We start from the raw sequence: 14,836 nt of genomic DNA on the forward strand, positions 1-14,836 counted from the left end.
TTATAATTTCTACTGTGAAAAGTATATCTTGTATCATGTGTATGTATATAATATGCCCAGAAGTTGGATACGCAGGGTATTTTAACTGGGAGTCAGATATAAGGCTATATAGAGGGGGGGGGGGATAACAGTGTTATATTAACCACTTGCCGACTGCCTAACGACGATTTACGTCGGCAGTCAGCCCCTCACAGGCACAGTGACGTAGATCTACGTCGCTAGCCTGTGACCGCGCGTGTGACCGGCGGACCCAATGTCCGCCGGTCACTTGGCGATCGCCGATGCAGAGGGAGAAAGTCAGGCGGCTGATGTAAACAAGCCGCCTGTCATTCTCCCCGGTGTAGAAACAATGATCATACGGTTCTACTATGTAGGACCATTGATCATTGTTCCTACAGCCCAAGCCACAGCCAATCACAGTTAGAATCACGCCCCTAGGGACACACACAGCCCCTCCCTCTCAAAAAAGTTAACCCCTTCACTGCCAGTGTAATTTTACAGTAACAGTGCATATTTATAGCTCTGATTACTGTAGTAATGTCACTGGTAACCCCAAAAGTGTCAAAAATGTCAGTCAAGGGTCCGATCTGTCCGCTGCAATGTCGCAGTACTGCAAAAAAAATCACAGATCGCCGCCATTACGCGTTAAAAAAAAGACAAAAATCTTTCCCTTTGTTAGTAAACGCGATAACTTTTGCGCAAACCAATCAAAATACGTTTTTTTACGATTTTTTTTTTTTACCAAACCTATGTAGCATAAAACAAATTGGTCGAAAATGTTAAAAAATTTAGATTTTTACATTTTTTTTTTTTTGGGGGAGTTTCATATAAAAAAATGTGAAAAATATTGTTATTTTGCAAAATTTACATTTTTTTTGTTTATAGCGCATGATCAAAAAATCGCACAGGTGATCAAATACCACCAAAAGAAAGCTCGGTTTGTGGGAAAAAAAGGACGTCAAATTCGTTTAGGTACAGCGTCGCACGACCGCGCAATTGTCCATTAAAATCACGCAGTGCCAAATCGCAAAATACCCCCTGGTCAGGAAGGGGGTAAAATCTTCCGAGGTTAAAGGGGAACTGAAGCCATATTTAACCGCCCCCTATATGTGCCCCTCGCTCACCTGATCATTTTGTCAACAGAAGTACTGACCTTAAAGAGATCTCTCTGTTTGCTACCTTTGGGCGAGGAGTGTCTGGAGTCGACATCTTTCATGCGAACGCATCTGGAATTTGCAATGGAGATAAATAAACTGTATCCCTGTAGATTGCAAGAATATAAAACGCATGTTCATTTGTGTTGTAGGGCATGGCACATCATCGTTAAAACAGAACTAAACCCACTGAGTTAGCGTCCTTTTCATGTGGCCATTTAGCAGGTGATCCGTGAACATACTTTTTTTTTTTCCTTTGCTTTTTATTGGTGGACCTGTAATGATTCTATGGGCACCAAGATGTATATGGACTTGCATCCATTTATATCAGACTACATATGATCCATTGTGTTTGAGTCCAGAGTAAAGACACAGTCCTTTTTTACCCTTTTTGTTTTTTCCAGACCTGGACGTACTTGGAGGTAGGCAGATGTGAATGGTTTTACATTTGTCTGCTCATAGACTTGCATGGAGCCTCCGATCAGGGTTGTCTGAAAAACTGATAGGAAGACCTGTTCGGAATGCTCATGCGATAATACCTCAACTGTTTCCCAAAACAATTATATTTAAGGCTCGCCCCTGGTGATAACTGTCACAGCTGCCAGTGTGCTTATGTCAGTTCCCAACTGAATTTTTAAGCCCTCAGATGGCTGATATCATAGCTGATCACATGCGCTGCCCTATGGTAATTGTAATCTAAATAGAGGCTAAGATGGCGCTGTCCTTGGCTGTAAAGGATGGGAGAGTTTAGTTCAGATATTAAAGAAAATAATATTGCTGCGCCAAGTCTTTCATTGGAGATTAGAGCTGCACGATTCTGGCCAAAATGAGAATCACAATTTTTTTGCTTGGAATAAAGATCACGATTCTCTGTGTAACATCTTTTACATTATAAAAAAAATTGGGATAACTTTACGGTTTTGTTTTATTTTTTTAAAGTGTATTAATTGCGTTTGAAAGACTGCTGCGCAAATACAGTGTGACATAAAAATTTACAACAATCACCATTTTATTCTGCAGGGTCTCTGCTAAAAAAAAAATATATAAATGTTTCGGGGTTCTAACTACTTTTCCAGAAAAAATAAACTGATTTAACTTGCAAGCAACAAGTGTAGGAAAAAGGTTTAGTCTTTAAGAGGTTAAACTTCCTTCCTCCGGCAGAGGGAAAGAAAAGATACAATGTAATCATTTGTGTTTACAGTTCAGTGGGAGACTAATGCTGATAGGCTTTTGCGGAGGCTCTTTTTTTTTTTTTGACAGCTGCTCCCTCACAGCTATGTAAAGAATCGAGCAAGTGTCATGTTAAGATCGTCAGGGGGAATGAATCGCGATCTCGATTCTGTTACGATTAATCGTGCAGCTCTATTGGAGATAAATAAATATGTTTGGTGTACAAAATGTTATCACAATAACTCTAAATCAGTCCATCAACTGTGATACTAAAGTGATAAATCAATTTCTGAGCCGTGATTATAAAATCAATAATATTAATAGTCCCAATCCTCAGTGAAAATAGTGACTGAAAGAAAATCAAAAAATCTTCATCCACAAACGTGATCAAAAGTTCTGCATGCTTCACTCCAGGTGCTCCTAGTGACTAGTGACAGATTAGCAGCTCACCTTAGGAACAGACTCCTGAGAGTCAATACACACTCTGGGATAACCACTGCAGTCTGGTTTGCCTTCCCATCACCGCCTCCTGATAGTCCCTCCAGGTTTATATGGCATCGGTGTGGAAAAATAAAAGCAAGATCTAGTGCTCTCTGATTTTAACCACTTAAGCCCCGGAGGATTTGGCTGCTAAACGACCAGGGGGTATTTTGCGATTCGGCACTGCGTGACTTTAACGGACAATTGCGCGGTCGTGCGACGCTGTACCTTAACGAATTTGACGTCCTTTTTTTCCCACAAACAGAGCTTTCTTTTGGTGGTATTTGATCACCTGTGCGCTTTTTACTTTTTGCGCTATAAACAAAAAAAGAGCGTCAATTTTGCAAAAATAACAATATTTTTCACATTTTTTTATATGAAATTCCCCCAAAAAAATGTAAAAATCAACATTTTTTAACATTTTTCGGCCAATTTGTTTTATCCTACCTATGTTTGGTAAAAAAAATCGCAAAAAGCGTATTTTTATTGGTTTGCACAAAAGTTATCGCGTTTACTAACAAAGGGAAAGATTTTTGTTGTTTTTTTTTTTTTAACGCGTAATGGCGGCGATCTGCGATTTTTTTTTTTTTTTTTTTTTTTTTTTTTTTTTTTTTTTTTTTTTTTTTTTTGCGGTACTGCGACATTGTGGCGGACAGATCGGACCCTTGACTGACCTACACTGGTAGTGAAGGGGTTAACTTTATTTGGGAGGGAGGGGCTGTGTGTGTCCCTAGGGGGGTGCTTTCTACTGTGATTGGCTGTGGCTTGAGCTGTAAGGACACTGATCAACGGTTCTACATAGTAGATCCGTCTGATCAGTGTTTTTACACCGAGGGGAATGACAGGTGGCTTGTTTACACAAGCCGCCTGACTTTCTCCCTCTCCCCCGACGATCGCAGAGTGACCGGCGGACATCGGGTCCGCCAGTCACACGCGTGGGGGGGGGGTCCGTGACCACGCGGGAGCGCACCTCCGCTGGCGCGCGCTCGCTCCCCAGACCCTCCCAGGCTAGTGACGTTAATTACCGTCACTCTGCCTGGCCGGTGCTGACCGCCGCAGTAAATTTACTTGTGGCGGTCGGCAAGCGGTTAAGGCTATTTGTTAAATCATAAATGGTGAAATCGCACTTACACTTCAAAGCACTTCAGCATTGCGGACTTATCATAGCATCAAACGCTGCCTGTGGTCTCCGGGAATCGACGTGATGACGTGCAGGCTCCTCCCCCGTGCGCGTTGCGTCATAGACTTCGTCCACCCCGCTGACGAAGTCTTTAACATCTTCATTTTTTTTTTTATAAACTTCTTTTACCTTTTTTAAAATGAAGTTTCTAGCAGTGAAAATCGAAATGAACATTTTTTTTTTTTTCTTTTTTTTTTTTTGTCCTTTTAAACTTTTTGTTTCTGTCTTCCACAGATAATCATTCTAACGCAAAAAAGAGGATCTGGGATGTTTATCAGATGTCTAAGCCAACTGGTAATTATAGAAGCAATATGTTTCATTCCCCCTAAATTCCTGTTTTTACTCTTTTATGAAAGTCATGTTTAGCCCAAAGTTTGTGCTTTAAATATGGACTTGCTATTGAAAAAAAATCTTATCTCACCAGATTCTGAAATGAATCACGTTGATGTGACAGAATTCAAAGCACGGTTCAAGAAAGTCATTCACTCAGTTATGAAAAATGTAAGATTCTACATGTCATGTATTTTTATGTTTTTATTGTTTTCCTCTAAAAGTCTCCCTTGTGCAGACATCCAGATGTCCTGAGACTTCGACTGGGATGCCAGCAGCCCCAGCAGACTCTGCGCTGTCAATCAAGTGACGCTGTATTCAGTATTCCCCTTCCTACTGCTTCATTATTACAGTCAGTTTATATAGTGCCAACAATTTATGCAGCATTTTAGATATTGTACATTTACATCAATTCCTTCCCTCAAGCTTACAATCTAAAGCTGGCCGTAAACGGATCGATGTTTGGCCAATTCAGCAGGGACCAGCCGAATTTCAATCCGTTCATGGCTGTTCCTGTTCAACAGAAGTCAATTGTTGGAATGACTTTTGTTGGATGAACAAGTTTGTAAAACGTTTCTCGATAAGTGGCTGCAGCGTTGGATCCCAGTGTCAGAATACAATTTTACAGCTTGGGGAAATCCTCCATCCACCTTGCTTCTGTGGGTGGAGGAATTTTTTATTTTTTTTCTTTCATCCCGCTGGGGGAAAAAAATAAAATAATTGTCTATAATTAGCTTAAAGCCGTGTTCCAGCTGGGGAAAAAAATATTGTAGCTGCTGCCTTTTTAATATATAGACACTTGCCTGTCCAGGGAGCCCGCCATGTCAGCACCCCAGCCAATATTCAGATCAGCTGCCGGATGCTGCTTCCGCCATTCGCTGTAAGGGAAACAGGTAGTGAAGCCTTTGGGCTTCACAGCCGGTTCCCTACTGCACAAGCGCGCTGCGCATTCTAATTGGCGCAGGGGAAGGAGGAGGGGGTGCGAACTCCCGAGGGACGGCGCTGCGTCGCTGTCTCCCAGAAGTGGGGTAGGTTACCTGTCAAAATCAAGAGTGGGGGAATACAGTCATTTGATCCTTACTGATGTGAATGTAAACAGAGCCGAATGAGAGCAGTGCACAGCGGAATAAATGTCAGTCCCAGGCTTAAAGTGAAAGTCAGAGTAAACCTAAAGTGGTTGTATAAACCCTTAGAGATATCCAGTGATGTGACTGGCCTCAGGTGATACACGAAGATAAAAAAATCATCCTGCATAAGTTGTACCTGTTTATCTGCAGTCTTCTCTTCTCTACAGCCATTCCAAGTCCAGAATGTATACAGCCTGTCTGAACCGTGAGAAAAAAGGGGGTGGAGAGTTTAAGGTTACATTTTTGTAGAGCTCAGGGAGGAGAGCTCTGAGAGCTGATTGGAGGGAAGGGACACACCCCCTTCACACAGGAACAGAGCTGAGGCTCTCAATCAGCTGAAGATCCCTCCCCTGTCACCTTTTTTTCTATTGGTGTCAGGAAAACTTGTCAGAAGTGATTCATGTTGATAGCAGAGGAACGAAGTAGCATATCGAAATTATACTTAAGCCCCGTACACACGTACCGAATGTAGGCCGAACGATCGGCCGTCTTTTGTCCGGTGCTGTCCTGTCGGCTGAAAAGTGCTAAAGACTGCACACGAATTTTGTCGGCCAACAACAGCCGACTGCAGAAGTGATGTCATGTGATTGTTAACTTTCCGTGTCTTTTTTCTTTTCTGAGCATGCCCAGTCTTGCAAATCTGCTGTTCTGGTGTTGGCCAACAAAAATTTTAATGCCTGCACACCCGATTCTGTTCGGCCAAAAAAGTCAGAGTCGGTTGTTGGAAGCATCATGCTAACAAGCCAACAATCGGCCGATCGTTCGACGGCCGAATATTTACGTTCGACAATCGCTAGGTGTGTACGGGGCTTAAGTGCTCCTAACTGAGAAAGTACAAAGTATGCAGGCAGGCAGCGGCTGCAGCATTGGGCACATATTGCATGTTCCACCCTAAAAAATGGGTGGGACATGTAACATGTTTCCATAGTTGAAATCATCCTTTAACTAAGCTTAAATTCCACACCCATTGTAAAGAAAAGATGCGTATACTTACCTAATCTAAAAGCGCTTCTGTCCAGCCACATGATCTTCCCAGCAGCTGGTTTCAGGGAAGAGGAGAGCATGCCGACGACGGCTGCAGAGCCTGGGTGGGGATGTCACTGATAGACTTACTATGGGGCATTCGTTGTCCGCTGTTCCTCCTCTACCCTGAAGCCAGTGCTGGGAACTGATCACATGGACAGGAGCACCCTTAGATAAGTACACGCATCTTTCATTTACAGGGTTGTTAGTATAGGGGGGGGGGGGAGCAGGTTAAGGTTAGTTTAGTTTTTGACTGATCTTCTACTTTAAAATAGTGTTGCAGCTAAACTAACCCTTTCAGAAGGAGGTTAGCAATGGGAGCCTCCAGATTTCTTAAAGCACAGGTTCCTTTGTATGAGGAAAAGATATTAACCAGAAAACACATGCTTTCTTTTCCTTTTTTAATATTTTACTTCTCCTTAGGTAACTATCCACTTCAAAGATTTTGGAGATGCAATGTGGATCCGCTTAGCTTGGAGTCAAACTAGTATGAAGCCCAACCAATACAGACCTACCTTTGTTGTGTACCATACCCAAACACCTTACGTCTTTATTTCAAGTCTTTCAAGAACCTTCCGGCCTGTCTTTTGTCAAGTATGTACTTCAGTTTCTTCATGGGAACTTGCCATTCTAATCTTGCACCAACAAATGAATATTTATTTCTATGAACGTGTGTTAATCACTTGCCGACCGCCCGCACAGATATACTGAGGCAGGTTGGCTCGACTGCACGAACCAACGTATAGGTACGCTGGATTGCGGGATCGCTCCTGGGGGCACGCGCTCGCCTCCATTAGGCAGCGGGGAACCCGATCCACGGGGCCGGCAGCCGCGATTGCTGCCGGGCACTTGCGATCGCTCCCCGTGGAGAGAGAACGGCGGTTACAGGTTTCTGTGTTTATTTCACAAGCCCATCCCCCTCCCAATTAGAAAACACCCCCTAGGCTCACACTTAACCCTTTGATCACCCCTGGGTTAACCCCTTCCCTGCCAGTGTCATTACAGTAACAGTGCATATTTTTAGCACTGATTACTGTAGTAATGTCACTGGTTCCCCAAAAAAATGTCAGTTAAGAGTCCGATCTGCTTGCCGCAATGTCGCAGTCCCGCTAAAAATCACAGATTTTATAAATAAATAAAAAGGACATAAATCTTTCCCCTAGATTGTAGACATGATAACTTTTGCGCAAAACAATCAAAATACGCTTATTGGGATTTTGTTTTACCAAAAATAAGTAGCAGAATACAAATTGGCCTAAAATGATAAAAGAATTCTGATTTTTACATTTTTTTTTTTTATTTTTATTGGGAATGTTCTATAGCAGAATGTGTACAAAGATTTTTTTTTTTTCAGAATTGTAGCCCTTTTTTGTTTATAGCGCAATAAAAATAAATAAATCGCACAGGTGATCAACTACCATCAAAAGAAAGCTCTATTTGTGGGGAAAAAGTTTATTGGGGTACAGCATTGCACGACCGGGCAATTGTCCGTTTAACGCAGTGCCGAATCGCAAAAAATGGCCTGGTCATTAAGGGGGTAAAACCTTCCGGTCCAGAAGTGGTTAAGAAGCTGTGTAAATCACTGCAAGGCACTGTAATATGAGAGTCTAATTTCTCAGAATTATTGCCTAGCCTTTTGTGTGCAGGTTTTTATATATGCTTACTTTAATATTTTTAAAGAGTAAGGGGTGTGCATCAATGCCTTCAAGTGCATATAAACCCGAACAATGAACTTGTCTTGTTTGCTCCCTTTTGGTTTGTTAAATAGGCAATTTACAGTGTATTATTATATTTGTTTGAGAAGGAAAAAAATGTTGATCCTTTCAGAAATCCAGCAAGTTTGTAATTTCCTGTGCATATCTCAGGCAGTGATTTTAGTCCTGGCAGCAGATGAACGTGCAGTTATTAATAGAATGCAAGTGCAGTGATCACCGCACCTTGAGTCCATTGACATCCTCCAATTCCGTAATTGAAAGCCTCTAGCTTGGCATGGACAGAGAGTCTATAGAAGCTGGGCATTGCACTCATGGTTGCAATGCTTTGCCGGCTCATTTTGCAAAAAAAATATGCAGGTTTTTTGTTTTTGTTTTTTTTCTGCACAAATCTGTGCATTTTTTATTTTTATGCAACAGTTGTATCTCTAATTTTGCATTGTGTGGTGCAGGTACTAGATGCAAAGCCACCAGTGCAGAGAATTATGCTTTATGCTAAAAAATTATCAAAATGTGCTGAAACATGGGTGCGCCGTTTTGATGGCCGAAAGAAAAAGGAAATCACTCTTCTCTAGGCTGATCCCCCCCACTGGAACCTATACTGAGCTGATGTGAAATGTACCTGCTTAGTGTGGGGGGAAAAAAAACACCTTTCCATTTTCACTTTTAGTGAATTGCAAGGTATAAAAGTCATCATCACTCTAGGACAAGGTTTCTCAACCAGGGTTCCTCCTGAGGTTGCTAGGGGTTCCTTGAGCAATGAGAAATTTCTGCCTCTCTGATAAGTTTCCAATGACACCATTGTTCCTTTTAGCTATCTCTAAGGGGGTAATTCTTCCCAATGATGACAAGAGTAAGGAGCATTCTTCCCATTGACTGTCACACTAATGTGTAATTTCAAGGGTTCCTCTGTGTTGAAAAGGTTGAGAAATTCTGCGCTAGGAGTTTATGTAAGGGTAATGGTTGTTGCGTTTTGTGTGATAAACCTTCCATAAATTTCTATGTGATTACACTTTGAATATTTGTATGTCTTTCATAGGCACTGTTAACTGTTGCTAGATACAGTCAGATTCAGGAGATGGAACTGAAAAGTCGGTGCTTGGATTCCCTGAAAGACATAGTCTTTAAGAGATTCAATCAGGTGAGTCCAACCTTTTTGTATGTTTTCATATGTGTAACATACACTCGGGTTATGATCTATGGCCTGACTCCAGCACAAATTTGAAAGTTGTTGAGCAGATGAGCTGTTAAGTGTTGGTTTTTTTCAGGAGACTGTTAAAGGAGATATATCGGATTCAGTTTTCTCCCCCAGTTATACATACCTAGGGGGATGCAGCATCGGTCTGATGCTGCATCCCCCTAGGTAAGTATTACTGGGGAAAAAAAACTGAATCCCATATATCTCCTTTAACACTCTCCTGAATGTGACGTCTGGCAGAGGCTTTCATAAATAACATGTTGCTGGTTGGGATTACATATCATACATTGTTACATAGTCTGGCTGAAATAAAGACACAAGTCCATCTAGCGAGAAAAAGGATTGGATGACCGACACTGGTTCACCTATTGCCACCAATCACCGCCACATCCCTAATACAATTGCTAGTGATAAAAGGTGTTCAATGGCCGTGCTAGCAGCCATAGAACCACCAAGGGGTGTGGGACTTTAAAGGCAGTGTGGTTTGGCAGAGACAGACAATCAAAGAATACTTCAGTTAAATTACATACATTTTATTAATTTAACAACATACAAGATACATGTAACAAAGTGCAAAAAAGGACACGACTACCTGACGCTGCAGCGCTTTGGACCCTCGATGTACCTATGCTTTTGAGGCTGAGACCTCCCCTCTATTTTTGCCAGTTTTGGTAAATTGGCCAGCTGCTCGTCCTAGCCCGGTCCAGTATCGACCAGCCCTCGAGAGCACGTTAACCCCTTGTCCCCCACGACTCGGGGGTGGTCCACCATTGCCGCGCATGCATGTCAATATCCAAGTTGCTGTCCAAAGCATCAAGTCTTTTGATATTTAACTGTTGAACCACTTGAGAGGTCATTAATACGTTTGGTCCCTGATGAAGCCTACCGAAATGGCGAAACATGTAGGACCCTGTTGACCCCATGTATCTCTTGGTTCAAAGTATTTCTATTTATGTATGAATTTTATCATGGACACTTTTTTGCACTTTGTTACATGTATCTTGTATGTTGTTAAATTAATAAAATTTATGTATTTTAACTGAAGTATTCTTTGATTGTCTGTCTCTGCCAAACCACACTGCCTTTAAAGTCCCACACCTCTTGGTGGTTCTATGGCTGCTAGCACGGCCATTGAACACAAGTCCATCTAGTTCAACCAATATATCCTTTGACAGATAAGACCATTCAGATATGTGAATTTCAATTGTGTATTTGGTTGTTTGCCTGAAGTTCAGCTTACCGGTATTTAAATGCTATTTGGTTACTCATCGCTCAAGCACTGTATTGTGGAGAGGCAGGGGCAGTGTCACACTTTCCCCCTACCCAGCAGTGCTAAATAGTTCTCCAGGCTCCAATATCAGGGGAGCAAGTGGAAGGTAAGTAAATTCTCTTTTCAGGGGTGTCAAACTGATTTTCATCACTGGGCCACATCAGCATTACGGTTGCCCTCAAAGGTCTGACAGTTACTAATTGTCAGTGTTTGCTGAATGCTGAGACCAGGGGAAGAGGAGACAAAGGGGCTGTACAGAGAGGCGCAGGATCCGGTGGAGGAGTTCAGTCCTCACCTCTGCTGCTGACTGCTGAGACTAGGTGGTGGTAGAGAGGAGGGGGGGTGCTGCAGCTAGAGGAGAGGTGCAAGGGCCATATGAAATGGCCTGGCGGGCCGCATTCAGCCCGTGGGCATGTGTTTGACACCTGTGCTTTAAGGGTTCCTGCAATAAAGGGAACCTGCTACTTTGTGCATTGTGAGCAAAGCATAGGTCCTCTTTAATTAAAATTTAGTGTCAGTGCTGCTGTATCATCTCTCACATCTTTATTAGACCTGTGTTTCTTTTTCAGGTCTGGTTCTAAACCTCTTCAGCAGGTGGGAAAAGTCATCAGGAAATCCTGAGTTTGTAGCTCTGTATCTTGAACAGCTGTAATAAGGTAAAAGCAATAAATGACTTTCATTCCCACCTACTGCTAAACTTTAGAATCACGACTGAAAGAAACTTTCTCTGTCTTTGCTCTTTATTGTAGCTCTGTCTTAGATATAGACACACTGGGGGAGATTTACTAAAACTGGAGCACTCGGAATCTGGTGCAGCTGTGCATAGTAGCCATTCGGCTTCTAACTTCAGCTTGTTCAATTAGGCTTTAACAATAAAACCTGGAAGCTGATTGGCTTCTATGCAGAGCTGCACCAGATTTTGCATGCTCCAGTTTTAGTAAATCTCCCCTACTGGTTGAAGTTTAATCAATTTTAGGAGATAGATCCAAAATCTTAACAGTTTTTTCTTCTGTCTGTAGTTATGTGAAGAACTGGAAAGGAACTCCCGAATCCAAATGCAAACACCCTTTTGAACAGATTTGCCATAAATAGACAGTTACATGACTGTTCTTTTTCCATCCAACCTGAACACTAAGTAAATAAATAACAGGAGGTTAAAGTAATGCATTTCCCATACCACTTGCTGGCAAGCCTAAAGCCCAAATGAACTTTTAGTTTAAAATCAGCTGAATACATTCCAGGTGCCTTCAAACAATTACAGCTCCTATTCTTTGGAAAGCTGACATGGCCTAAGCACAAAATCCTGTCCTCTGCCAGCATGCTTTGGATGATGACCCTTGCTTATTGTGTGACATCGGAGGTCTGATTCCCTTTGCTGAGCCTGAGCTAGAGCTCTGCAAACATTGAGCCTAGGTTCATGCTGCACACTGCATGTGATTCGCACAGAAATTGTACCTGTGCAAATTGAATGCGATTCTGTAACCATCATATGTAAACAGTGTGATTGCTATGCAGTGTCAGAAACGCCGCAAAGCAATCGCTGCGTTTCTCGCACCACATCAGCGTGAATCAGGGCTAATTTATGCTAGCTGCTGATTAGAGAGGCTTATCTCTGACTTGGCATGGGGCATGTCAGACTAATGTAGAGAGACCACCGTTTCCACACAGAAAGCAAGGGTCCTTCACTACAGCATGCTGGCAGGGGACAGGCTTAAAAAAAAAGAAAAAATACTAGTGGGGCGGGACAAGTGGGAGATGTGCGTCTTTGGAGGAAAAGAACAGAGTCAAAAGTTGGGCTTTAAAGCCCCAAAAATCCTCAATTGCAGTGCGTTTGTTCCTGCACAGAAAGGGTTAAATGCTTGTGTGTGTCTAGGGTACCCCAAAAATACTTTTTCTCCCCAGATCCCCCACTCCTGCCTCCCTCCAGGCTGTAAGATCTGCATCCTCGGCCTCTTCTCCGTTGTGTTCCAGCATTCTTATGCCCTCTGACGTCATCAAGTATAATGCAGGACCCATAGCCTTGCATTCGATGTGAAGGTGCAGGGGGAAAGTTTGTAAGCCAGAGCAAAAGGGAAAATAGGAGTGTATCAGCTGCCCGGGGTTCAAGTAAGTAATACTGCTTGTTCCAGGACCCAAAACATAAATGAGCAATTTAATCCTTGCAGTGCTATGGCCGCCCCCTGCAAGGGAGTTTTTTTTGTTGTCCCTGGTGATAGACTTTAAAAGAAAATCACTCAGGAATGGCATTGTGTTCATTATCCCTTGCTTACAGGCTGACAACCAAACAATTAATGGTACAATGGCCATGTTACTTTGGGAGAATTATGGGTATACGTTTCTCACTTTTTTTTTTTTTTTATTCCAAACAGAATTTACAAACCTATCATCCAAGACTGCTTCAAGAGAGAAGCTATGTGCCAGCCATAGGTAAGCCATGTTTAATTTTGGAATTTTTTTTTTTGTTTTCTTGTTTTTAATTTCTGGATTTCATATATGTATGTATGTGTGTATGTAGTATGTGTGTATGTATGTGTGTGTGTATATATATATATGTATATATATATATATATATATATATATATATATATATATATATATATAATATGTGTGTGTGTGTGTGTATTTTTTTTATATATATATATATATATATATATACACAGTGGGTACGGAAAGTATTCAGACCCCCTTAAATTTTTCACACTTTGTTATATTGCAGCCATTTGCTAAAATCATTTAAGTTCATTCTTCTTCCTCATGAATGTACACATAGCACCCCATACTGACAGAAAAACACAGAATTGTTGACATTGTTGCAGACTTATTAACCACTTGCCTTCTTTGCACTTAAACACCCTTCCCATCCAGGCCAATTTTCAGCTTTCAGCACTGTCACACTTTGAATGACAATTGCGCGGTCATGCTACACTGTACCCATTTGAAATTTTTATCATTTTTTTCACACAAATAGAGCTTTCTTTTGGTGGTATTTAAAGCGGAGTTCCACCCTGGATTTTTTTTTTTTTTTTTTTAATACCCCCGGGACAGTCAGGGCTAGTGCATTCCACAATGGCTAGCCTCTGATCTGTCCCGGGTTGCACTTACCTGCAAGACGAAATACTTACCTTGCAAACGTCTTGTCCAGTGCTGCCATCTCAGATGTGGGCAGCTTGAAGCCAGCGCGTCCTCTTCGGCGTCTTCTTCCGCCTTCTGTGGTCCCACGATGCTCTGCGCCGGCCCCGACGTCACTTCCGGGTCGCGCGCGTCACCCCTCCACAGCTTCTGGGCATGCCCAGAAGCTGTTTAGAAGGGGATGACGCGCGCGACCCGGAACTGACGTCGGGGCCGGTGCAGGCGCAATGATTCCTGGGAGCTATGACGTCCAGCTCCCAGGAATCATTGCAGAGCCAGGAAGTGACGACGGGCCGAGGAAGGAGGAAGAAGGAAGTAAGGTAAGTATATTTTCTTCGCTACGAGGTAAGTAAAAAAAAAAAAAATATGCGATTATCCATTTCTTTTTCAGGTGACCCGGAGCGAGAAGATGGAGGTAAGTATAAAAATAGGGTGGAACTCCACTTTAATCATCTCTGGGTTTTTTATTTTTTACAAAAAAAAAGAATAAAGACAAAAAATGTTGAAAAAAAAAAAAGTTTTTCTTATTTTCTGCGAGTAAATTTTGAAAATAAATTTTTTCTCCTTCACTGATGTGCGCTGATGAGGCGGCACTGATGGGCACTGATGAGGTGGCACTTATGGGCACTGATGAGGTGGCACTTATGGGCACTGATGAGGTGGCACTTATGGGCACTGATGAGGTGGCACTTATGGGCACTGATGAGGTGGCACTTATGGGCACTGATGAGGAGGTACTAATATGCCGCACTGATCGGCGGCACTGATAGGCGGCACTGCTGGGCACTGATAGGCGGCACTGCTGGGCACTGAGAGGCAGCACTGCGAGGTGGCACTGCTGGGCACTGACAGGTGGCACTGCTGGGCACTGAGAGGCGGCACTGATGGGCACTGAGAGGCGGCACTGATGGGCATTGGCGGATGGCACTGGACACTGACGGGTGGCACTGATGAGCGGCACTGATAGGGAGCACCATCAGTGCCCACACTCAGTGCCCATAGTGCTGCCAGTCAGTGCTCATCAGTGCCTAGATGAGCAGGCACTGATGGGCACTGACTAGCA

At 42.7% G+C, this 14,836-nt stretch overlaps 2 protein-coding genes across 2 annotated transcripts in view; one reads left to right on the forward strand and one right to left on the reverse strand.

The window, feature by feature from the left end:
* Positions 1–14,836, reverse strand: part of CMC2 (C-X9-C motif containing 2) — a 662,556-nt gene that overhangs the window by 72,436 nt on the left and 575,284 nt on the right. The gene's annotated exons all lie outside the window — the stretch shown is intronic.
* The window catches only part of CENPN (centromere protein N), a 34,898-nt gene that overhangs the window by 12,142 nt on the left and 7,920 nt on the right, over positions 1–14,836 (forward strand). Inside the window, exons 4-8 of the mRNA XM_082270379.1 lie at positions 4,219–4,278; positions 4,409–4,485; positions 6,888–7,058; positions 9,216–9,317; positions 13,014–13,071. Coding sequence (XP_082126505.1) covers positions 4,219–4,278; positions 4,409–4,485; positions 6,888–7,058; positions 9,216–9,317; positions 13,014–13,071 — 468 coding nt within the window. The remainder of the gene's footprint in view (positions 1–4,218; positions 4,279–4,408; positions 4,486–6,887; positions 7,059–9,215; positions 9,318–13,013; positions 13,072–14,836) is intronic.

This window comes from Pelophylax lessonae (genome assembly GCF_965119305.1).
Source record: "Pelophylax lessonae genome assembly, chromosome: 10".
NCBI classification, from domain to species: Eukaryota; Metazoa; Chordata; class Amphibia; order Anura; family Ranidae; genus Pelophylax; species Pelophylax lessonae.